The sequence below is a fragment of the Rhagoletis zephyria genome, unplaced genomic scaffold (genome assembly GCF_001687245.7).
Source record: "Rhagoletis zephyria isolate East Lansing unplaced genomic scaffold, Rhagoletis_zephyria_1.1 Rzeph_scaffold_00120, whole genome shotgun sequence".
Lineage (NCBI taxonomy): Eukaryota > Metazoa > Arthropoda > Insecta > Diptera > Tephritidae > Rhagoletis > Rhagoletis zephyria.
In genome coordinates this window covers 38,231-64,252 of record NW_016157204.1, presented here as the reverse complement: position 1 = coordinate 64,252, position 26,022 = coordinate 38,231, and the positions used below count along the sequence as shown (strand labels likewise).

The window sequence follows — 26,022 nt, the reverse complement described above, 5'->3', positions numbered from 1 at the left end:
GTAAGCGTATTTTATTTGAATTTTGTGTTTCAAATATTTTTGACTGAACACTTAAGAACAATTATAGTGGGTGTATGCACATTAGGGTGGTCCAAAATAAGTAAGGTCGGAATTTTAATGCTCTCACCCCCTAGGATTTTTCTATATCGAAAAAAAGTATACCCCTATTTTTTATTTTGAAATCAAAAAATATTTAGAGGTCGCTCAAAGCACCCAAAGTTTTCCGTGTATTTTATATGGGTAAAAAACCACTTTTCGTAGAAGTGGTATAGCATAGTTAAAAATCAATACTTTTCTACCAGTAAACTCTGCTTATCTGCAGGAAGTTCCCAGTAATAATACACAATTTTTTATTTAACCATTTTTTCATTGCAACTATAATTTATAGGTCTGCCAAAAACCCACAAAAACCACTGGTTTTTTAAATTCGTACAACATTCGAATATTTTCGTACAATATACTCAATTACCGGCAGTTTAGTATTTCATCATAATTTTTGTATCGCGTGTCATTGCGGAATTAATTGTTGGCTGCTGTGAAANCGCGTGTCATTGCGGAATTAATTGTTGGCTACTGTGAAACGTATAATATAATTTTAAACGTTTTAAAAAGGGATTTGCTGGATAAAAAACAATACAAAATGAAATATTAAAGCTGTGGATATATTATGCTTTTAAGCATACAATGTTTTTAACATCGCATACGCTACGCCTTGCGCTGCAATGTGGAACTTGATAAATAGGCAATTTCATCAGTTACCTATCAACGGCAAGCCTAAGCCAGGAGCGTTACTTAATGTAATTAAAAGTAAGTACATGTATGACTTTTCACTGGAACTTGCTTTTCAGACGCCTTATAATTTTCCTTTAATTTATAGTCGTCAAGGAAACAAACATCGATGAAGCTGCGAATCTGTCAAGTGCCTCTACATAAAAATATTGTAATGTTTAAGAAAGTAAAACCAGTATTTTTTATATTCTTTCATATTTTATGTCTTATTATATTTAGTTTTGTTGAGTCTCATCCCAATAAACACCAAAAAAAAATTCTCCAACCTTGGAGGAATTCATATTTCTCAAGTTGATATCCAACATCATTCTCCAACTCATCTTTAGCCGACGCGCAGATACGTAAAAAGTGATAGAGAAATGAATATTTAATTATCAAGTGAAAAACGAGAGCTATATAAAGAGGAAAATTACCAACAAAAAGTAAATAATCTTCAAAGTATCCTCTAATAATCTTGAAAGAAAATAAAACGAGAAGTAAATCAAGTGGCAAAATTACTGTCGGGCTGTATACTGCGAAGTGAATTATTGTGATACGACATTGATTAACTACATAGTACAANTTTTTTAAATCACGCCCACTCACGTCCTGATATATTTTTTTCAATCACGTTCACGCACGCTCACGACGCCTATTTTTTCAATCACGCACGCTCACGTACGGTTTCTCACGGACATTTTTTTTTAATTGAAATTTTATTTATGTAAATAGTATTTCATATAAATAGCCTTTTATCATACAAGTATTATTAAAAAAGCTTGGCCAAACGCCTAGCAAGGGCTGAAGGCACTATTATTATTTTAACAATTTTCAGATATACATACATACTTATGTATCTATTACGAGTATAAGTAAAGAGTTGGTATCAATACTTATTCAACGTATGTAATATTAAAATGACATTAGCTCATATTTTTGTTTAAAAATAAAATTTTGTCGAGGCTTTCACCAAGCAGTCGTGTATGTCTTTCTTCCAGAATTCTGCCTGACACAGAAAAAACGCTTTCACTAGTTGCTGAGCTAGCTGGTATGTTTAAAATTTGCCTTGAAAGACTTCTAAGAAGGGGCAAATCTTTAGCTTTCTCCCAAAATTTTAAAACATCGTCACAACTTTTGTTTTCCGATTTTTTCAAATAAATCTGTACTTTCGTATTAATTTCTTCAAAAACTGTTTCTGCAGATTCATTTGTCGCATCTTTGAATTCGTCAAAAGTTGCACGGGTTTTTGCCCTTTTCGAGGTAGAAGGAATATCATCATCCAGAATTTGGGAATCGTGCTGAAGGCAAGCGCTCTTTTCTTCAAGTGCATGTCTACCGAAGTTATCTTCCAGCATTGCTCTTACTGTCCCTATTATATGTTCGCGCTGTTCTGCAGATATAAACTGTAACTTTTTAAACGGAGGATTTAAAAACAATCCCAGAAAATGGATTGAACTTGGTTGGAATCTTTTATTTAAAGCAACAGTTGTGTTTTTCTTTAAATCGATGATGACTTCAGAATCAGATGCATTCACTTCACAATGCTTTTGTAGTTTTTTGTACCACAGAACGTCCTCATGGATGGTTGGATTTAAATCCGCGCTAAAATTTTCAGAACACATCTTGAAAGGGGCCAGAAATTCTAACAATTTTTCCAACAAATTTGCATTTATTTTAGATAGTTTATGAAGCTCATTTCTTTCTATTAATAATTGTTGAACTTCTTGTCGCCTTTCGTGAATGCTTGACAATATAATAAATAACGAGTTCCACCGTGTCTTAACATGTTGCTTTAAAGACTTTGATAGTTTCTTATTCTGAACTCAATAAGAAAATTATTATTATAATTATATGTTTAAAATAGCCTACAAGCTTTTTTGAAGTGTATCAATTCACTTAACTTAATATTACAGAATGCCTCCAATGTCGAAGGAAAAAGAATAAATGTTGCCACTCTAGTGAAAGTTAAACAGTAAGTTTACGAATTTATTTTAGATTAAAATACAAATAAGTACATACATACATATGTGAAAATGACGTGATTGACGAAAATCTAACTCACGCACACTCACGCACGCGAAAATTTCAGGCACGCACGATCACGGATATTACGTGATTTTTCACTGAAAGCCGCTCACGCTCATGCGTGAAAAAGCGTGACATGACGTGTCGCGTAGAAAAGCACGGCCCATCTCTAGTATAGAACATATTCGTATGCATATAAATAAAAGACTTAAGTTTTACTATAGGTAAAATAACTTTTTTTATTAATTCTAAACTTCAGTGTAGTCAACCGAAAAGACTTAGCCTGTACATGCGCAATGATGTATTATTTTTCTGAGTAGGGTTGCCACCTATTAAAAAGTTAAAAGATTTTCGCCGTTCGTTGGATTACAAAATGAGATACCAAATGAAAGTGCATGGCCTTAGCGTGTACAAAAGCTTTATTATTTTTCAAGTAGGCTTGCCACCTATTTAAACTTACTATCTTCTATACATAGTAGAAAAGGAAAGTTGAGGTATTTTGACCACGCCACTGAACGGATTTAGACGAAATTGTTTAAGTATAAACTGTATCAATAGGAATGTTATCTTTAGTCCTTTGAGTTCCTATGGGGTTGCCAACCTGTCTAAAAATTTATAAGACCCGCAATGTTCGTTGGATTACCAGAAATGGGGTGTCAAATGACACCTGAGTAGGGTTGCCACCTATTTAAAAATTACTATTTCATTCGAACATTGTATGAATACAAAAAGTGAGATGTGAAGTGAAAAGGCGTGGCCTCCAGATGTTCAATAATCTATTATTTTTTGAGTAGGGTTGCCACCTATTTAAAAATTACTATTTCATTCGAACATTGTATGAATACAAAAAGTGAGATGTGAAGTGAAAAGGCGTGGCCTCCAGATGTTCAATAATCTATTATTTTTTTAGTAGGGTTGCCACCTTTCTAAAAACAATAAGATTTTCAAAGTTCGTTGGACTAAAAAATTAGGTATCAAGTGAAAGAATATGGTCTCCGGATAAGCTTTTATTTTTTTAATGGGGCTGCCACCCATTTAAGAATTAATACCTACCATATAATAGGCGCTCTTTCTTCAAAATTCAAAAAAGCGTAAGGAGCTGATGCTTTTTTTGTTTGCTTAAGGTATTCTTACACGATATGTATTTGCATCTGTAAATGTGACTTTNCATTTAAGAATTAATACCTACCATATAATAGGCGCTCTTTCTTCAAAATTCAAAAAAGCGTAAGGAGCTGATGCTTTTTTTGTTTGCTTAAGGTATTCTTACACGATATGTATTTGCATCTGTAAATGTGACTTTTTCAATACATATGTAATTGCGTATGTCTGTCAAATTCATGGTATTTATTTAACTATTTAAAAAAACGTTCTTTGAAAACGAAATAAACTAAACTCAGATGATTCTATCTGTGTGTCAGATGAAAATAGAAACATTTCTATTTCGTATGTACGTGCATCTGCTTTGTACAGAAACAAGTCTAATTTGCCATTACACGATATGTTGGCATTTCCATACGTAAAAAGTGGAATGTACACATGCAAATACATATCGTGTAAGAACACCTTTATGTGAGCATGTATGTACATAGGCTACATTGGGATTTCAGTGAGGGACAGAATTCATAAATCAGCTCTGTCTACTTTGATGTTAATATTTCATTAGGTTCACGTACATATGTACAAGTGCTTTAGTATCTACATATGTATTTATTTACATACACCCACTATAATTGTTCTTAAGTGTTTAGTCAAAAATATTTGAAACACAAAATTCAAATAAAATACGTTTACTTCGATGTTTTTGTTTAGTTTCTTCGCGTATTTTTTTCCTCTTCTCTCCCTTACTAATTTGAATATATGTATGTATATCTATATCTTATCGTATCTTATCTTATCTTATATAGTATAAAGGAAAGTCGAGATTCTTTGTACGCGGTAATCTTGAAAACTGCTGAACGGATTTTGACGAGATTTTCTCTAATATATTCTGTATCGATAGGAGAGTAACCTTTTTAATTTAGAATTTTAATAGGGTTGCCACCTGTTAAGAAAATTACTATATTGAATTCTAATAAGCGTAGACGTCAGTTCTGCTCCGTCACTGTCAAATGAAAATACTGAGTAGTGTTGCCACCTGTTTAAAAACTATAAGATCTTCACAGTCCGTTGGATAAAAAAATGAGATACCAAATGAAAGTGCATGGCCTTCGCATGTACAAAAGCTGTAAGTTTTTTGAATAGGGTTGCCACCTATTTTAAATTGCTATACATAGTATAAGGGAAAGGCGAGATATTTTAACCACGCTATTGAACGGATTTAGACAAGATTTTTTATGTATATAATAAACGGAGTACATGATGACATATGATTTCTTTCTCCAAATACGTAAACGTACATACATATGCATACATTCAGCGCGTCGCAAAGCCTCGCGCATCCGTGATCGGCTAGTATATATATATATTTTTTTTTTGTGTTACCGCATAACTTTGGACCACGTTAACCAATTTCGATAATTCTTTTTTCATCGGAAATATGGTACCTCAAGGGTGGTCCCATACTAATTTTGTTTAGATCCGATAATTGGATCGTGAAGAAATTTACGATAATCTTAAATTTTTATATGAGAATGGAAGTCGGTTTTGTTTTTTGCTTAAAAATCACTTGTTTAGTATATCTTTCTCAAATTTTCATTTAAATACAATGGAATCGTGTTCTTTATACAAAACTGAAGATAATGCATTTTCAAAGATAGGTAAACTACTATTTTCGACCAAAAACACGTTTTTATCGTGAGATTTGCTCATATGCGCTTTATCGACAATTTCATGAAATTGTAGTAAGTCTCCGTATTTTATTATAATATTATACAAGATATTTAAGCAGTGTTACAAATATCTTTACTCTGTATTGGCGTTGTATATTTTTCAAACACAATTTTTTTTCTTTCTGAAGTCTAATAAAGAATGAATATTCTTTGTACGAGTAATTTGTTCTTTTATTTATTACAAAGAATTGCAAAGTGCTACAGTAGTACAGTTACAGTGCCACAGTTCGGCCATCCTGACTTGCAATCGCCCCGATTGCTTTTATAAATCTTTACTTTCTAACCATGCTTTCATGTTCGCCGCTTCCCGCACACCCTCATACGGAATCTGACTAGCCTGAAACCCTTCAACAGCTCTCACCAAGTTATATCATTTGGTAAAACTTTTACTACTAGATAAGGTCCTTTAAATTTTCGAATGATTTTTTTACACGCCCCCGAGTTACTAACAAAATTTCTTATAACAACAAAATCTCCTTCATTATATGTCTTTACAACTCTATTACGATCTTTTTGAATTTTATTATAGTCTTGACATTTTTTAATATTCCCCTCTGCCTTAGAATGTGCTTTAACTAAATCCCGCTCTTCCTCATGTAAACAGAACTCCTCCAATTTTTAACCGACTTCCAAAAAAAGGAGGAGGTTATCAGTTCGTCGGAATATTTTTTCTTATGTATGTTACCGCATAACTTTGGGCCACGTCAACCGATTTCGATAATTCGGCATCGGAAAGGTAGTGTCTCTGAGGTGGTCCCATACTAATCTGGTTAAGATCCGATCAGTGGATCATGAGATATATATATATATATTTTTTTTTATATGAGAGTTGAAGTCGGTTTTTTTTTGCTAAAAATTACGTGTTCTTTTAAAAAGTATATCACAGGTGCCTTTTGTGGAACGCCAAATAGCGACTTACTTGGTGTTGTATTAATGCGTCGCTGGTGCGTATTATTCAAAGCAAATTCTATATTCGGCAACATTTTTTCCAAACTATTAACCACCCCAGCATTAGTAATTTTCGCGATCATTGGTGCCAAAGTTCGATTTATTCTCTCCACTTGCCCGTTCGCTTGTGGGGACACCGTTGCTATTTTAATATGTTTTACATTATTTTTGTCTAAAAATGTTTGAAATTCTTTTGAAATAAATGCGAATTTTATGCCGAATATAAGTATTAAAATATAACTTGAGACAGCTTACAACTTCACCTGACCCGGCAGTTCGTTCCGGAAATAGTTTTAAAAATTTTGTGAATCCATCTATAACTAACTACCTCTTCTTATAGCTCTTAAGTAATATCGGACCAAAATGGTCAATGTGAATTGTGTCAAAAGAAACATTTCCTTTTGGAATATTATGCAAAAACCCCTCATGCCGTCCAGTTTTTGGAGAGAACGTAATGCATTGTCAATATGAGCTTTGATTTTCTCTCTAACTTTCGGAAACCAATAGGTTTTTGTTATTGCATGTAAAACTTTATCGCAACCTAAATGACCGATTTCATCATGATAGATACGTAATATGTTTTCTTCCATTTCTTCGGGAACATAAAACAAAATTTCCTTTCCAAATTTTCGATAAACAAGTCCGTTCCTCATTTCAAAAATTTTACTATTATTTTCTTCTAAATCTTCACGAATCCATGTAATAACTTTATCTCTGTTCTGACTTATCGATAAATTTTGTTCGAAAGTATTTTCTTCTAAAACTAATACATTTAAAATCCTGCTCAGTGCATCTACATGTTGCATCTTTGAACCGTTACGATGTCCAACCTGTAATCAAAATTTTCTAGTTCCAGAGCCCATCTGGCAATTCTAGGATTTAATTCACGTTTATTTAAAGTTAACGTTAATGAATTACAATCAGTCACTATACAAAATTTTAATCCCTGTAAATATATTCTAAAACTCCTTTACGCATATATTATCGCTAAAGTTTCCAGTTCAAAACTGTGGTACTTTGATTCTGCGTCAGTAGTTCGTTTTGAAAAATAAAATGTTGGATGGAATTTCTTATCTTTTTTTTTGTAATAGTATAGCTCCAAATCCCATAGAACTAGCATCACTATGTAACTCCGTCTCATCTTTCGGGTCATATATCGATAACGTTGGTGCTGCTACCAACTTGACTTTTAGTTTCTCGAAACAGTCCAATTCAATTTGTTCAAATTTAAACTTGACATATTTTTTAATTAAACGGTATAATGTTTGAGGTTCTATAGAAAAAGCCTTAATGAACTGCCTAAAATAAGAACAAAGCCCCAGGAAGCTATAAACATCTTTAGAACTACGCGGTATTGGAAAATTTACAACAGCATCTACATTACCTTTATCTGGCTTAATACCGTTTTTCGTAATCCAATAGCCCAGATATTTATTTTCCGACTTCATAAACTGGCATTTATCAATTCTCAATTCTAACTTATTTTTAACTAGTCTATTAAATACATGCTTCATTATTTCTAAATGCGCATCTTCACTACTGGTTGCTACCATTATATCGTCCAAATAAATTGCAACTTTACCCGCTCGTACTAAATCATCAAAAACATAATTTACAAAGACAAAGAAAATAGACGGAGCGTTCTTAAGACCAAACGGCATTTTACAAAACTCGAATTGTCCTAAAAGAGTTACAAATGATGTATACTTAATGGAATCTTCATGCATTCGTACATGATAAAAAGCACTCTTCAAATCCAGCAGTGAAAATATAATTTTATTCACTAACCTATCTAAAAGATCGTCGATTTCGATTAACGGAATTGGGTAGTTATCCTTCAAAGTATTTTTGTTCAATGTCCGATAATCTACACAAAGTCCTTTATCTCCTGATTTTTTAAGCACCAACGCTATTGGAGATGAGTACTCAGACCTGCTTGGTCTGATCGCATTTTTTTCTAACAACTCATCTAATAACATCTGAACATTTTCCTTTTCATTGTAGGCTAATCTCCGTGAAATTATAGTTTTATTCACTAACCTATCTAAAAGATCGTCGATTAACGGAATTGGGTAGTTATCCTTCAAAGTATTTTTGTTCAATGTCCGATAATCTACACAAAGTCCTATATCTCCTGTTTTTTTACGCACCAACGCTATTGGAGATGATTACTCAGATCTGCTTGGTCTGAACACACTTTTTTCTAACAACTCATCTGAACATTTTCCTTTTCATTGTAGGCTAATCTGTGCAGAGGGTAATCGAAAGGGTTTTCATTTTATTAATTTTGATGAGCTTCTTTGGCCTAGTTGGTAATTAGTGCAAGTAAAAACAACGTTTTTTCTTCACTGCTTTGCCCTACGTTTCGCTAAACTCCTTAGCATCCTCAGGGGCCAATCTTTATTTTAAATTAACAAACAAAAGGAGATACAAACAAAAACAATTAGGAACAAAAGTTACATTGAACTTGTAGTTAATAAAGTCTCAATATTTGAATTTATCACGCAGCAAATATATACACTTACTTTCATATACGTATATTTGTTAACATATAAACACATAAACATATAAACACTAAAACATAAACACTTAAAAGCTACAGCATTGTACCATTATCGTTTGGTACACTTGTCATACTGATTTTCTTGTCACAAACATAATAAATAAGTAGCCGCAATATCATCTGTGTCTTCTTTTGTATTCATCGTTCTTTTTCTATTCTCTAATATGCGAAGGCTCTCTAGTGTGTATCTTGTCCTCTCTCTCTTTTCTACATCTATTATTCTGGCGTTTGCAAGATCAGCTGTGTGACTGTTTTCTAACATATGTTGTGCGAGTGCTGTGTTTTTCTTTTCCTTTCTTATGTCCGCTTCGTGTTCTGCTAAACGGATTCCCAGTGTTCTTTTCGTTGAACCTATATATATTTTGTTGCAGTCTACATTATATTATGTCTAGAACAACCATACCAAAAAACAAGTTTTTGGATCTCTTAAACTTCTGTCTTAAAGATAACAATTATTTCATGTACGATGGCAAAATCTACACACAAAGTTTTGGGATGCCGATGGGTAATCCCCTCTCCCCGACTATAGCAGATATAATCATGGACGACTTATTGGATAATACAATCTCGGAATTAAAGAAACTTCACAACATTGAACGATGAATACAAAAAAAAACACAGATGATATTGCGGCTACTTATTTATTATGTTTGTGACAAGAAAATCAGTATGACAAGTGTACCAAATGATAATGGTACAATGCTCTAGCTTTTAAGTGTTTATGTTTATGTGTTTATATGTTAACAAATATACGTATATGAAAGTAAGTGTATATATTTGCTGCGTGATAAATTCAAATATTGAGACTTTATTAACTACATGTTCAATGTAACTTTTGTTCCTAATTGTTTTTGTTTGTATCCCCTTTCGTTTGTTAATTTAAAATAAAGATTGGCCACTGAGGATGCTAAGGAGTTTAGCGAAACGTAGGGCAAGGCAGTGAAGAAAAAGCGTTGTTTTTACTTGCACTAATCACCAACTAGGCCAAAGAAGCTCATCAAAATTAATAAAATTTACGACGAAAATTGGCCAGAAAATAAGATATTATACGAAAGGGTTTTCGTTATTCAATATTAGCCTCATTTCGCATTCGGTTTCCGGTTCATCAGGGCATTTGCAGTACAAAAAAGACTCTTTAAATCTTTTGTCAAAATCTCTTTTTGTTTCCAAACTTATATCAATGGGTAGGTTCAGAAGACGCAGCAGTTGAGTGCAACCGTTGCAAAAAAAAAATCAGTGATAGGAATGCGTCTTCTAAACGGCTTGATACATTATCTGTCAAATTCAAAACATACAGCATGTTGTCTCAAACGATCAGAAAAATATTACGATCATCTAACACGCAACGGTTCAGTTGATCAGAAGTACAAATCAACGTGTTCAGGAGGTGAAATCGCAACAGTTACTGAGCTGTTGCGTCTTCTGAACGTGCCCATTATTATCAATAAATGAATCCGTAGAATCAATATCAATTTTCATTAAATTCAAGCATTCATTTTTGTAATTGCAGTATATTGTGCTTTGCTGCCTTTATGCTTATGTGCACATTTAAGATACCTACCCCAAAATGCGCATCAGAGGCATTATTTTTAACATTTATAAAGAAACTACTCCGATAGATGCATTCAACATACATGCACATTAATGATACCTTCCTTAAAAATTATGCAACTATTATCAATTATCAAAGAAAGTATTACGTTTACCTTCACTGGCCCTACAATTACCTAATTTTACAAGCTTTTATTTATTTTGCTCATCTCGCATAACAACGAAAATGGCTATCAATTCATGTACTTATATAGATAACACTAAGTAACAAAAAAAAAAAATTTCTCAGTCCTTGGGATGTAATTGTTATTTCCTAGTCTGTTATGCCTTAAAAGTATGGAAACCACCTAATATTCCTCGGAAACTTTGCTTTTGTGACCAGGACAATGTGATTCATTAAAATATGCTAAAATTATGAGAAAAACGTGTTTGAGTCTTTCACTACAGAGAAAATCATACAGAACAGCACATATAAATCAAAACTAAATTTTATTAAAACTTCAGAAAACCAAAAACATAAAAGTAAATCAGAAGCGGGTGGTTTTTCGACATTTGCGTTTAAACTGAAAAAAAAAAAAAAGCAAAGTTATCTTGCGACAATAGCTGTTTTCTATACTTTTGGGACCTAACTGACTAGGAAATAACAATTACAACCCAGGGACAAAAACCTTGTTACATAGTGTAATTAGATACCATTCGGTAAAAATTTCGCTTGCAGTAATTGCTACGCGGTAAGTGTTCCTCCATTATTTGGTTTCATAGGGATTCGGATACCTCCCTCATTGAAGTAGTAAAGAAAATTCGCTTAAGTGCCTTTTTCGGTTAAGTGCACAAGTTTTTCGTGCAAAGAAGGATGTGCAGCTAAACAAAATATACTGTACTATCATTCGTTCCACTACATATATTAGTTTCATCTCTAAGTTTCCAATTAGCTAAATTTAAGTAATCCCTACCTAAAATTATAGGATAAGTCATTGTGTTATTTATCTGGAACAACATACAAGCAAAAATCTACTTCACTATTATTATACGAAATAATACATTTCAATTGATCAATTATTTTGAGATGGCATTTATTAATACCGAAAAAATTCAATTCAGAGTTAAGATTTTTTATAAGTTGTATACTGGGCACGAACTGCTGACGAATAAAACTTATCGAACTACCGCACTATGGTTCAGAACTCAATTTTAGTGCGACTTATACAAATATCTGACATAAGCAAAAACAATAAACCGCCACTCATATTTACAGTAAAATACGTATGACGTTACCAAAGTAAGAAAATTATTTTAAAAAAATTTTCTATAAAATAAAGTCCTTTGATCAAACGTGCATTTCTTGGAGTTTATAATCTCATTTACTTTCAGCTACCCTTATTTGCTTTTATTTGTTTTTCTAAATATATTATATTTACTATAAAAGAAAGATTTTATTTATTACAAAAACATTTTCACCGAAGACTTAAAAAAAGTGCAAGCGATTGCAAGTTTTGAAAATATGACTATTTTGTAGTTCCAGTATTATTGTATCGAGATAAAGAAAAAACAAGCCCTCCTCTGTGCCCCTCTTTATACAACTATCGGTTTGTCATAAGTTAGTTGGCCAAATTTTCATGCAAATGTGCATACATTGTGGATGGTTTACATTATTATGATAATATATTGTGGCGAATACTGCGGCAACGCGAAGCGAACAACGAGAAATAGGCAGAATGTTCGAGGAATGACGTAGAATGTTCCACAAAGAGAAACGTCAAGTTGGATGAACACTGCGAACAGCGAGAGAAAGAGAATGAGCGATGAACTTCAGAACGTTCTAGAGTTGCCATGAGAGCGAGCGCAGGTATATAAGAGCGGAGTTGAGTTAGTTACGAGTTACAAGACAGCAAGCTACAAGTAAAGTGAGCAGAGAAGTGAGTGGCGAATAAGCAACCTTAAGTTTAATTGTGTTAACAAGTTTAGTTAAGCGTTGTTATTGCTTTAACAAGTATTGTAGAGTGCTTTTACTGTATTAGCGAGTATTGTAAATTGTTTGTGTACAATAAAGTTAATTGTACTACAATTTGGTCATCGTGAGCATTTATTTAACAATCCAGCGATACGAGCCCGAGTATATTTGGGAAATCCCTCAAGGCTTCGAGGATAATCGTAACAATATGTATGTATTTTCGACTGCTCTAACGACTTGTACAGAAGTTTATATTAGGTACATATCGTATTTTTCAACTAAATTAAAAGATCTTGTCCAATAAAGGTTCCCAGCTTTTTATAATTACCTAAGAAGTACATAAGTTACTTCCTAATATTCAGTTTCAATTTATTTATATATATATATATATATATATATATATATATATATTATATGTTATATATTTATTTATACAAAGTTCTTATCCACAGATCAGAGGTTATAAAACATGCAATTCTACCTATTGGTCAGCTAGGAGTGGAAGCACAAGAAGCAAAAAATAAGGATTTTAAATTCATAAGAGAACACAGAAGTAGAAAAGATATTGCAAAGCATACTAATGTCGATATTTTAAACTATTTTTTGCTATCATCAGATCCTATAATATCTGAATTAAGTTTACAAAGAAAATGCAGTAAAAAGAAAAAACTGGAGCCAGATGCGATGAATCTGCTTAAAGCGCCACACGCTGAAATACTTAATGAAATTGATAGGACAAACTAGTATTGCTACTGACTCCAGGTTTTTTCTTAAGCTATGTACATTTCTTTTATGAACTTCAGATTTCATGGTATTATAAAATAGTCCCCTGAACTGTTTTTACTTCTAAATATGATCCCTTATTAATATAAAGAACTTTTATTTTTCTGCTTGAGCTACTCTCTTAGTAGCCCAACAGAATTTAAGGCTGTGGTTTTTATAGTCTTCAATCCATAAAAATATATGAAGTTGGGGACACTTATTTTCATACTAAACTATAAACTTAAATGTAGAAAATAGGTTGCTATATGTTTAAAAATTTAAAATATCTTTTTTGAAAAGAGAACAGAGTTTCAACGAAATAAAAACAATATTATGAAAAACAAACTGTACTGTTTTTATGTGGGCGTTGGAAAAACGTAAAAATGTGCTTAATACTTTGAAGTTCATGTATGGTTAACAAAACATAAAAATACATTCATTTAGTGCCAAATTCAGTAGAAAAATCTGTAGTTAACTACCGATCCTGAGTTAAATACGCACTGTGAATTTGGCCCTTATAGAAATTATTCTCTCGGTAATATTATTAAAACAAACGGATATTGTAACATAACTTTAAAATTTTGACTGGGTGGCAACCCGAAAATATGTATGGATTAAAATACATCAGATTACCTTTCATTTGACACTGATATTGTCATATTTTTTATAATTATACGGAAAGTGAATCTTATCCATTTCTTGTGACCATAGTTTAGGCTATAACTCCGGTACCGGTAGAGGTATCGAAGCAAGACTTAGCTTCAAATGTGTCCCTTCTAAAGTAGATTACTATGTTGATGAGAATAATCCGCAATGGTTCGCAGGAGATACGAATTTCGTCGTGCTAGATGTGAGCTCTGAACCACTGTGTACCGGTGTCAATTAGAGTACCTAGTTTAGATTGAAACTTATAGCTATCTATCTTAAAACTATATTTAATGTATCTTCCATATTTATCGCCATTGTAATTATCTCCCTCGCCAGTGTGATGAACTTTTCTATTTGGACATTCAGCAGCATAGTGTCCCATCTGTGCACACACATGGCATGCACCTTTTTCGCGCTTAGGTTTGCGGCATTCGGCTGCTAAGTGACCCAAAGAGTTACAATTAAAGCTGATGGCTGAAATGCATCGGTTTGTGCTTTAATCGTTTTTTCCTTTGCTAGCTCGATATCCTGAACAGCGTTGCCATTTTAGCCGTTTTCCGGCTAGATTTAGCCGGTTTTGATAGCAACTAGCCGGAGAAAATTCGATCTAGCCGGCAGCCGATTTGTTAGCCGGTTTGTAAAAAAAAGTTAGCCGTTTTTAGCCGATTTTACTATTTGCCTAATTTTCAGGTGCAAAAAGTAAACAAGTTGTTCGAAAGCAATAATGCAGACCCAATGAAGATTTTTAATGAACTCAATGTTTTACTTTCGCATCTATGCTCCCTAGTGGTTATTAGCGCGGACACATTTGATCCTATATGCTCCCCGTTGGAACCATACCTTGCTCCATTTCCTCAGTTTTATCACAGTTTTGAAGAGTATTTAAAAACAAAAGTAAGCACAAACGCTTTTGACCACGAAGCCGAGAAAATAATTCGAGAAAATGGTCGCTATTTTATTATCACTTTAATAAAGGAATTACGCCAACGCCTCCCTACAAATATTGCCACACTAAAAAAAATTGACTTTTTTCGGTTGGAAATGCATTAAGAGTAATTAAACCAAAAGTATTTGTTCAACTACAGCAACAAAAACACAAATATAATGCCGACGAAATAACATCCATAGAGATGCAATGGCAACGGTTAACGTTACATACCTGGAGTAATTTAGACTCAACTGTAAAATTTTGGGCCGAAGTTTATCAATTTCGAAATGCCCTAGGAGAAAACCTTTTGCTGACCTTTGCAACCTAGTTTTTAGTTTTCTTGTTTTGCCTATAAGTAATGCAGAAGTAGAGCGAATATTTAGTTCAATGAATATAATAAAAACTAAGCAAAGAAATCCAATGTGCGTTAAAACGTTAAACGCTATTTTATATATAAGATACGGTTTAAAACGTGAAGAAAAATGCTGCCATAATTTTACTGTAGATGACGATCTCTTAAAATTAATGAATTCAGGTGATATATACAATAGTGATTCATTTGATGATGAGGAATATACACTCGATATAAATTAATGGTGTTAACTAGTCTTTCGTTTCTTGCGATTTATTTAAATAAAGCATGTGAATTTTCACTAAAACATTTTAGCCGTTTTTAGCCGCTTTTTTTGCCAATCTAGCCGGTCGGCCCGAAAAGTTCTGGCAACACTGATCCTGAAATCCTTCTAGGAAGCTTTCCTTGTCTCTGCATCGTTGAATTTTTTTCTTGTGAACGCAAATTGTAGTCGGGAATACCCTCAATGATATGCTCAAGTACATCACAATCATTTACTGAAATTTCGTTAGATAATATCAGCTTTTCATTAAAGTACTCCTGAAAGGATTCATTTGCCTGCCATTTTCTTGTTTCAAAGTTTTTCATTAATACCAATCGACTCGAACGATCTTCAAACAATAGCTTCATTTCTGCTAGTAAATTTTCCAAATTTTCCTTTCAATTTGGTTGAAATAAGCGCGTTCATAGTATTTTCACTCAAATTATAAGCATTTTCTACACATTTTAATTGTGTTGCCCAATGCTGAAAAGATTCACCGTTGCCTGCAAAATCCGGTAGTATTTTTTTTGCAAGCAAAAAGCTATCTTTACTATTAACGCTGGCAGAAATGACATTGTCGTTCTGTTTCTGTTGCTTGTTAAATTTCAACTTTTCGTAATCTCGTTTTAGCATTTCATTCTCCCTTTTTCGGATTTCATTCTCACGTTTAACTAGCTCCAACTCCTTTTTTAACAGTTCCAACTCGCTCATTTGAATTCCTATTCCTTTTACGTTTCCGGTTTTATTTGCTTGTAATCCACTTCCTACAGCAACATTTTCGTCAACGACGGTAATGTTAACGCCCTCAACAACTGATTCTGCCTCCAACTCGTGAGTTTCGACGTTAAAGGATTCAGCGTGTCTTTCCTCAGAATCTTGATCCTCCATATCGCTTCCATTTTCAATAAATGGAAACTCATCAGAGTACTCATTTTTAGTGCCGTTGGTCGGTTCTCCTAGCTTTCGCAAACACGATTTCAAATTTGCGACTGTATATGTTGTTAGAATTTTCAATATTTCAGCTTTGTTTGGGTTCGTGACCGCTTCTGAATTTGTAGTACGGGTAAGCTTCCTTATTTTATTATAATTTTATACAAGATATTTAAGCAGTACAGTAGTACCGTTACAGTAGTTGTTAAACCTACATGAATTCACACGAGGTCGTGTGATGTATCATTATGGCCACAGTAGTATGTTGAATTTCTTTGACACAAATTTTTGAGCAAGTACAAGTAATCTATTGAAATTGAAGGAACAAATTGGTTAAAGTTGAAATCTTATTATTCTTCTTATTATTATTAGGCGCTGTAACCGCCTGAGCGATTTTGGCGAGTTCAACAAAGCACGCCAGTCGTTTCTCTTCTGTGCCAATTAACGCCAGTTGGAAATGCCAAGTGAAGCCAAGTCCTTCTCCACCTGGTATTTCCATCGCAGTGGGGCCTCCTTCTTCCTGTGCTTCCACTAGCGGGTTCCGAGTTGAATATTTTCAGAGCTGGAGCATCGGTGTCCATTAATTCGCAGTATGTCCATGTCGTTGTAAAGCTCATACAGCTCATCCTTCCATCGTCTGCAGTACTCGCCGTCGCCAACGCGTAAAGGCCCGTAAAATCTTTCTCTCGAACACTCGAACAGCCGAATCATCGGACGTTGTCATTGTCCATGCCTCTGCGCCATATACCAGCACGGGCATGATGTGTGACTTATAGAGTGTGGTTTTGGTACGTCGAGTGAGGACTTTACTTCTGAATTGTCTACTCAGTCCAAAGTAGCACTTGCTGACATTATTATCGGTGTTAAGACTGGTTCCCAAGTAAACGAAATTCTCTACTTTTTCGAAATTGTAACTGTCAACAGTGACGTGGGTGACAGGGCGCGAATGTGCAATGGGGTATAGTCGTTGTGCTGGTTATGCAGTTAAAGTTGCACGGCTATACTCAATCCCGACTCCTGCGTCCTCGTTCGGGCACTCTGGGCAACGTGAGCAACCCATGTGCGAGATGCGGTAACCAATCCGAGTGGAGCCTTCGGTCACTGCAGAAAGAGTGGGAGCTTCGGTGGGGCCACTCTGACTTATTCGGTTTAAGGGCTCACTGAAGTCTGTAGCGTCTATTCACCTGTAGGTGCAGCTGCAAACGGGTGTCTATCTTGGAGCAAGCGGCTCGCTATATAAACGTGTATTTGGTTGCGAAACCACTCCCGTCCCAGCAATGGGTTGTGCGCGGGGTTTGAGACCCGCCACGTAAAAACCACTTCCAGTGAAGAGGCAAAATCTTATTAAAATCTTAAAAACACATCATGGAGTAGTTTTGTTGTGTCAGGTTTAGCCTAGTGTAGAAAGCATCACACGAGTACGTGTGAGCTGTCGGAATGACCGTGTCGGAGATATCATTGTTATGCCAAGCAATAACACTAGTTTACACGAAAAAGTACCTCGATAAGAAAGTGCTTTCTAGCTTAATTTGGGGTCGCTGAAAACTAAAATGACACTCATTTATTTTTCTCAAGAAGCGTTTTTGCGATTTTTGCAAAAAATCTATTTTCGTGTCTTATTCGAGTATTTTTCACCGAAATCTCCGAGGAAGTTAATGTCATGAAGCAATGATATACATTTTTAGAAAGGTGCATACCTCTTCTTTACAGCAATATGTCATTATTGGTAATCTAGAGATTATTAATTCCACAGCTGCCGTTCAAATTTAAAAAATTTTAATTTTTTGAGCTTTTTTGGAAATGAATGAGGTTTATTGACTTTTTTTCATAAGATACAAATTTTTAATGCAGATATATATGACAACAATTTAAAAACCATTCTGTCACATACAATTTAACCTAAATATTGCTTCGAACGAAGAAGAAATGTAGAAGTTATGACGCATAATGTAAATACAAGCAATTCGAGGTTTTTAACATTTTCACACTTCAGGTCGAAAATATGATTTTTCTGTCAACCTTCTTCGTTTGTGTTCCATTCTGTCTTCTCAAAGTTGCATCCAAAAATAGTCGCCCATCATGGCTTGATCACAGAAACCTTCATACCGCTTTTCGCTGTCGCTCTCAGCTCCCAAATTCGGAGGAAAAAAGTCGAAATGACAGGTGCATTTTCAGAGACATTCGAGCACCTGTAATAAATAAAATATTTTGTAAATTATTAAATAGTTGTTTTTTAAAATAATTATTTTAATCCATGCAAGGTATAACCGTTAAAGATATTTAGGTATAAGTCACAAAAAGAAAATTGCATGGATTTTCACAAACTTACATTTAACCTAAAAATACTTCACACTCACCAATGTCATTGAAGTTTTTCATCAAATTGTCAATCAATTTACGGTCGTTTTTGCTTCTGTTGTTCCCCAAAAAACCGTGAACAACGTGTTCAAAGGCAGTCCAAGCTTTTACTTCAGATTTGTTCAAGCATCGTTCAAATTTTGCATCATCAAACAATTTTCTGATTTGTGGCCCGACAAATATACCTGCTTTGATTTTTTCTGTCGACAGTTTAGGAAACACCGTCTTCAAATATTTCAAGGCTTTATTTTCCGGATTTTTTGCTAAAGCTTTGACAAAATTTTTCATTAGCCCGAGTTTTATGTGCAATGTTGGAAAAATAACGCTGTTTTTTTTCAACTAGTGCTGTTTTAAGAACGTTGCTCTTTCCTACGACATGATCATTACGCTTTGGCCACTCGCGTTGAGTAAAATGCTTTTCATCTGCTCTGCTATCCCAGAGACACAAGAAACAGCTGTATTTCGTATAGCCACCCTGTAGACCAGTGAGTATAGCGACGACATTCAAGTCACAACATATCTTCCAGTTGCAAGAACTGTAGTCAATCAGTTTGAGTAACTCTTTCATTGTCTCGTATGTTTCTTTCACTTTTGTGGAATGGCCAATGGGAATGGAAGGTTCCTTATTACCTTTATGAAGTAAAACAGCTTTCACACTATATTTGCTACCATCAATAAATATACGCCATTCGTCCGAGTTATGATTTTCTCCAAATGCGGCAAACATCGCGTTAACATTGTTGCAGTAGCAAAAGTCATCTGTTTTTGAGAAATATTGTTCGAATTGTTTGCTACGATTTCTGAAATAAGTTACTTTTGTCTCTGATTCCAAATACCCACGTTCTTGTAAGCGTGATGCGAGTAATTCAGATTTTTCTTTTGATAAGTTGAAATCACGACACAGATCATTTAGGGCCAATTGATTCATCAGGTTCGGTTTTTGACTCGCTGATCCTGAATAAACGCTGGGATTTGAATCCGAAAATACAGTTCCTTGCGAACTAATTTCTTCTTCTTTCAGTGCTGGTGGTTCGCGTTTTGGGTACACAGAAGAATGTGGTGCAGTTGTTATCACTGATGATACATTGGGATAAACAGCTTTGCAATTGTTTGGAGTCCAATGTTTATCCGGATTCTTGGCTTGAATTCCAAAATATTGTTCATAAGCAGTTAAAATGTTTGTGGTTAGTTTTTTCCGAGCACTTTGTTTGAATATGTACAAACTAGGGATGTTGCGGCTGTGGAATTTTAGACATCCGCGGATGCGAATGCGGATGCGAATATCTAACAACTAACATCCGCGGATGCGAATGCGAATGCGGATGTCAAGTATTTTTAAAAAACAATTAGAATCTAGCATACTGGCGAGATCGTTGTTTAAACAGCGCTTACAAGCCAAACCAGATAAATATGTCATGTTGTTTCAAAATTTGGAGAACCTGTAACTTTATCAGCACTTTTCGATTTTAGTTTTTGTAATTCATTTTTAATACTTTCTTCTGCGACTGCTTTGAAAAATGTGTGCTTATAGCGAGCTAAATAGGCGGATATGGAAAATAGATTATTATTTTTGAACAAAATTCTGTTTTCAAAGTCATGGCTGGCAGCCGATTCGGATCAGAATATTGTTATTTTTTTTTTTAAAGCTCCCCGTTTTTTATAAGCGTTTGAATAACAGATAGTTACGTAATTCTTATCTAATTAAAGGTCAGACCTATAACTTTTTAATTATTTGAGCATCGAATCTCTTTATAGCTAGACGTTGATCATTTCTACTGGAAATCCCTATTGAAGGAGCTTACTCATTGACTTTAAATAGCAAAGAAGGGACAGTTTTACCATAGAAGTTTTTAGCCAAGGATCCAATGTACATATATACCTATGAAAAAAATATTATCCAACAAGTAAACAAAACTACTGTTTTTAAAATTTTTGCTAAAAATAAATTCCCCAAAGAGCCCCATTTGAAATTATTCGAACGAATATATGTAATAGGTGGCATACGCGGTACGTCTGACTCGCGAGTCATTTGTGTACGTGTTGACTCGCCTTCGACTGCACACTGTTGAATCATTCAGAGTCATGCCGGAAGTCATCTTGGTGTAACTAACACATATTTATTTTCACAAACACATCCAAACAGACTCACGAGTCAGACGCACCGTGTATTCCGCCTATAACATCCAAAGCAAATCACGAAAATTGTGTTAAGAATTACAGTGCACACTTGCTTCTTTTGTGTCTAGTAGTTTTTTTTTTAATATTTGTCCAAAAAAATCATAATAAAGAAAGAAGCCAAAGCAGGTATTTAAAGCACAGAAAAAAAATTATTAAAAGGACTATGTTCTCTTTGACGTACGTCAAAGGTCAAGTAGAAGTGGGAACTTTTATGGCTTCCCATTGATAGCTCGGTTATATAGCTTAAGAAATAATATTTTAAAGACATTTTTATCAAAGTTGATAAATATGACATTTGACCAGTTTTGTTACATAAATACTCCTACGACATAGGGAAAAATATTGGCTACAATATGTAATTTTATTTTGCCATATATACGTTTTATTGGTCCCTTTGCAAAATATTCGCATTCGCAAAAGCTCCGCATTGATTATTGCGAATGCGAAAGCGAATGCGAATGTTAAAATTAATGCGGAAGCTCCGCGGTTGCGAATGCGAATGCGAATATTCGCTACAACCCTGGTACAAACCACAAATAAAGCAAAACTTATCCTTTGAGTGATTGCACATTTTGGGCTTTTTCCTTAGAGCAAAAACGTCATTCTAAAATACGAGGGAACACAAAAGGAACAACTGTCCAACAAAAGTACGAAACGAAATCCGATGACGTTTGTCAACTACCTAACGGGGCAGGAAAATATAGCGGAAGTTCAATGTCGCTCAAGCAGTAACGCATTTTACCGACTGGAGATATTTCTGTTCCCCCCTACATCGTTTACTTTGATTCAGCATATAAATTAACACAAAATAGACTTTTTTTTGTGTTTTTTACCATTTTGAAAACATTCCGTGGATATGGATTCAACCCCAGCCCTGCTTCATAATTTATTTCTGTGTAGGTGTAAAAAAAGGGAAATTTGAATGTCAGAAGCTGAATAGGCATCCTTATACAAAATACGTTATAACTTCAACATTTTTCGTCCGATTTAGACAATATTTAGCTTGACTTGTTTGTTATAAAATTATTTTGAACTAAAAATTTCATGTATCGGACAAAAAATTTTTTAATCAATAGTAAAACGTCGATAAATTTCAATAATTTCCAAAAAAGCTCAAATAATGACCTTTTTTAACTTTGAACGGCTGCTGTGGAAGTAATAATCACTAGATTACTAATAACGACATATTGCTGTAAAGAGGAGGCCTGTACCTTTCTAAACATGTATATCATTGCTTCATAACATCAACTCCCTGTTGTTGTTGTAGCAGCATACAAATTCCCCAAAGACTTTTTGGGGAGTGTTGCTGGAGTGACAGTCCTTGGCCAGATATAAATCTGGGTCGTTCCGGTTACGTAGACCCGACTGTCGTGGGAACGGACATTTCGGTGATTCGGAGATTTCGGTGAAAAACTGAAATAAGACACGAAAAACACGTTTTTTGCGGAAATCGCAAAAACGCTTCTTGAGAAAAATAAATGAGTGTCATTTTCGTTTTCAGCGACCCCAAATTGTGCTAGAAAGCACTTTTTTATCGAGGTACTCGTTTGAAACTGAAAATTTGTAAACTAGTGTAATTTATTGCTTGAGTGAAACAATGGTGGTACACTTGTTTAATTATAAACTCTAAGTAAGCCGTAAAATGCGAAGATTAAAAGTAGGCTATGAAAAATAAAATTAGTTTGACAAATTAAGGCCCGTCCACATAGAACTTTGGCGTTGCGTTGGCGTTGGCGTCGCTTCAACAGCTGACTATGAATACATGAATTCAAATGCAGCCGTCCACATAGCCAAAATTCGACAACGCTCACGCCAACACAAAGCAAAAAGATGGCCAACTCTCATCTTTTCGCGTGCGTCGCTCGTCAGCTGTTGCAAATAAATAAAATTATGTGAAATATTTTCCTTTTTAATCAAGTGCGGGCAAGAAATATCGTTTTTAATGCAATTATTGATATGAAATATTAATTTATCTGTCGTTAGTATATTAATGTAGTGGCCCAAGCATTCGCTGCCAAGCGCTCATTGTAGCAAGCATACTTTTAACGTGCGTTCTGTCAAACCAACGCCAACGCCAAAGCTAACACGAAAGTTCTATGTGGACCGGCCTTTAGTACTTTTCATATTGATACAACAAGGATGTTGGAAATTAGTGAGGTGAAAATAGTGTAACTACCGACGAATCGCTGCATTTTAAAGATATGATAATATAATATTAAAATTGTTGCTTGGAAATGTAATATTCATTATTAAATTTTCATAAATTCGTACAATATGTCGACGCCTCCAAACCATACTATCCTAAGTCTGACTATGTCCAAGGTGACTTGGCATGGTATGACTTGGAGATGTCGATATGTATTAAATAAATGACAATTTTGATCAAGTAATACATAAATCCATAAGCGGACATCTCAAGTAGCCGGACAAAAGCATTGCGACGGTGAGTGTCCGATTATGAGGAATTTCACTGTATTTGGAGTTTGAAAATGTCGATGTACTTAATTTTCTGAAATTGTTTAAGATACATACATACATAGATATGTACATACCCAGCAAACATTTGGAGTCATAACTGAGCCTTTAAGGAGTCTTTAAGAGTCCCATTTCGGAGACTTTACGCTCATAACGAGCTCATTTAAGAGGCTGATATGAGGGTGTTTCCCTTCCTCCGAAGGTCGACATATATGAGCTTAAAATCATACATCAAATGAGCCTCAATATGAGTCATATTGGACTCTTATTAGCCTCATATACGGCTCATTTTGGACTCTTTTTAAAACAATTTTTGGCCTCATATATGAATCATTTCAGACTATTTTTGAGGCTCTTATCGGCCTCATAAATTACTACATTCGGACTCTTATTTTAGGTTGTTCTTTGAGTCTTATTGAACGCACTATATTTGCAAAGGCATTCAGCAAAAATTTCTTCCAAATAACATACATACATACTTACGTGCATATACACATTCCAACATGCATTTAACAGCAACAGCTGCAGCTAAATTTTGTTCATTTTTTGTTTTCTAATTATTTTCAATTTGTGTATAAACAAGTTTAGATATAAATTTCGAACCTTTATTATTTTATATTGGCACAAAATGCTGGATCATATATGACTCCTAAATGATTCATATAAGAGTCACACATTTTTTGTTTTTAAAGCTCATATTTCTTACCCTTCTAGGACTCCTTTTGGGCTCATATGTTCTGAGCGCTCAGAATATGTTTGTGGGGTATATACATATGTACATATTGTACATATCTAAAAAAAGGCTACCAGAAGATTTTCGTAAAGACATTCGTTTGATTTTCAAACATATGATTAAAGCAATAAGAGCTCGTGCTTTGATGCGGAAGCTGATAATGCTATCATGGTTGAAAAATCAATAGAAGAATACATGCATACTTGAATACAACTCATATGTACACATACATATACAAATTTTATGCAATGTTTTGATTGCTAAGGAAAAGATTAATAGGAATCGTGCACTATTTGTATACAGTATTTTCATGTAGTGTTCAAAGAAAAGTTCAAAAACCTACGCATTTTTACATATGTAAATAGTTAAGAATTATGTATGTTATGTACATACAAATGAAGACTTTTATAAAAATCGTTCCTACACTGATAACATAACACTGTCGATGCTTGCCAAAGTTTTCGAAAGTACGCTCAATACTCGAATAAACGGAACTTTATTTCTATTCGCCGTTAACTTACGTACCAATTTACTATTATTGTCTCTCATTTAGAGAATATTCTACAATGGTATGATTTTTAAATTAAAATTATTAAACTTTATGAAATGCGAAGGCGATATCCGACGGTGTTTATGTGTAAAAAGAATTTGACAGGTTGAAAAGCGAAATCTATTTTTTTCTTACTTATACCTAGTAACTTTCTTCTTGCCATGCGCGAAACATATACCAGTATCTATTTTACACTCAAAAAATTTCTCTTACAATTTTCCTATTATAACAGTAATCAGCATTCGGCCTAAAGTACGACTAACCAGGGATGAGAAGTTTATATTTGGGATTGCACCTAATATCACAAAATAAATGTGCCTACATAGGTGAGATTCTTTGGCGTACGGTTCAAATCGCAGCTCACGACGTCCCGGTATTTATATCTACGTATCCTCTGGGTAGCGACCAAACACCCGTTTGGAAATGAAATGTCACGTGCGCTGGGTTTGGGCCCCGCCACGTTAAAACCCCGCCCAATGAAACAAAAAATGCGCCTCGGATGAGACTCCCTCATTTTAATACAAACCATATTTGGGGGTAGTGCACTAAATTTTGAAGAAATTTTTGGAAGAAATTATATTTTTCACTATTTATCACCAGCTTAGTGATAGTGAAATTTTCCGGCACTACCACTAAAAGCTTTAGTGATAATTGTATTTTGTTTCACTAAATTTAGTGGTAGTGAATAAATCCGCGCTACACTCAAATAGTGCAATATTGAAACAGTCACTACATATCGTCGGTCCCTACGAAGAGTATCACATTTCACTATTCGCGTGGAAGACTAGCACATTTCACTATTCGCGTGGAAGACTAGCACATTACACTATTAGCGTGGAAGACTAGCACATTTCATTATTCGTGTCTAAAAGTAGCACATTTCAGATTTTTGCGTGGAAGACTAGCATATTTCAGATTTTTGCGTGGAAGAGTAGCACATTTCAGATTTTTGCGTGGAAGACTAGCACATTTCAGATTTTCGCGTGGAATAGTACCACATTTCACTATTTGCGTGGAAGAGTAGCACATTTAGGGTTTAAACTAAATCATAAAAGCATAATTTATATATAAATTCAAGTGCTTATTTTATATTTCTATAATTCTATTATAAAATTCGTGAAATTCAGACGGTATATAGCGTTTAGTGATCATTTGCTGGAGATCATCCACTTTTCTTTTTTTTAAAGGCATTTTTTTTTTTTTTTTTTT

General features: G+C 34.3%; 2 protein-coding genes across 2 annotated transcripts in view; both read right to left on the bottom strand.

The window, feature by feature from the left end:
• LOC108378851 (serine/threonine-protein kinase MARK2-like) overlaps positions 1–24,905 on the bottom strand; it is a 404,011-nt gene extending 379,106 nt beyond the window's left edge. The window contains exon 1 of the mRNA XM_017635164.1: positions 24,789–24,905. The gene's annotated coding sequence lies outside the window, so the exon portion shown is untranslated. The remainder of the gene's footprint in view (positions 1–24,788) is intronic.
• On the bottom strand, positions 18,384–20,130 carry LOC108378884 (uncharacterized). Its single transcript, XM_017635193.1, has 2 exons — positions 18,877–20,130; positions 18,384–18,708 (listed from the first exon to the last, which is right to left on the bottom strand). The coding sequence occupies exon 1, from the start codon at positions 19,803–19,805 to the stop codon at positions 19,122–19,124; it is 684 nt and encodes a 227-aa protein (XP_017490682.1). The 5' UTR covers positions 19,806–20,130; the 3' UTR covers positions 18,384–18,708; positions 18,877–19,121.
• Positions 24,906–26,022: the final 1,117 nt, after the last annotated feature.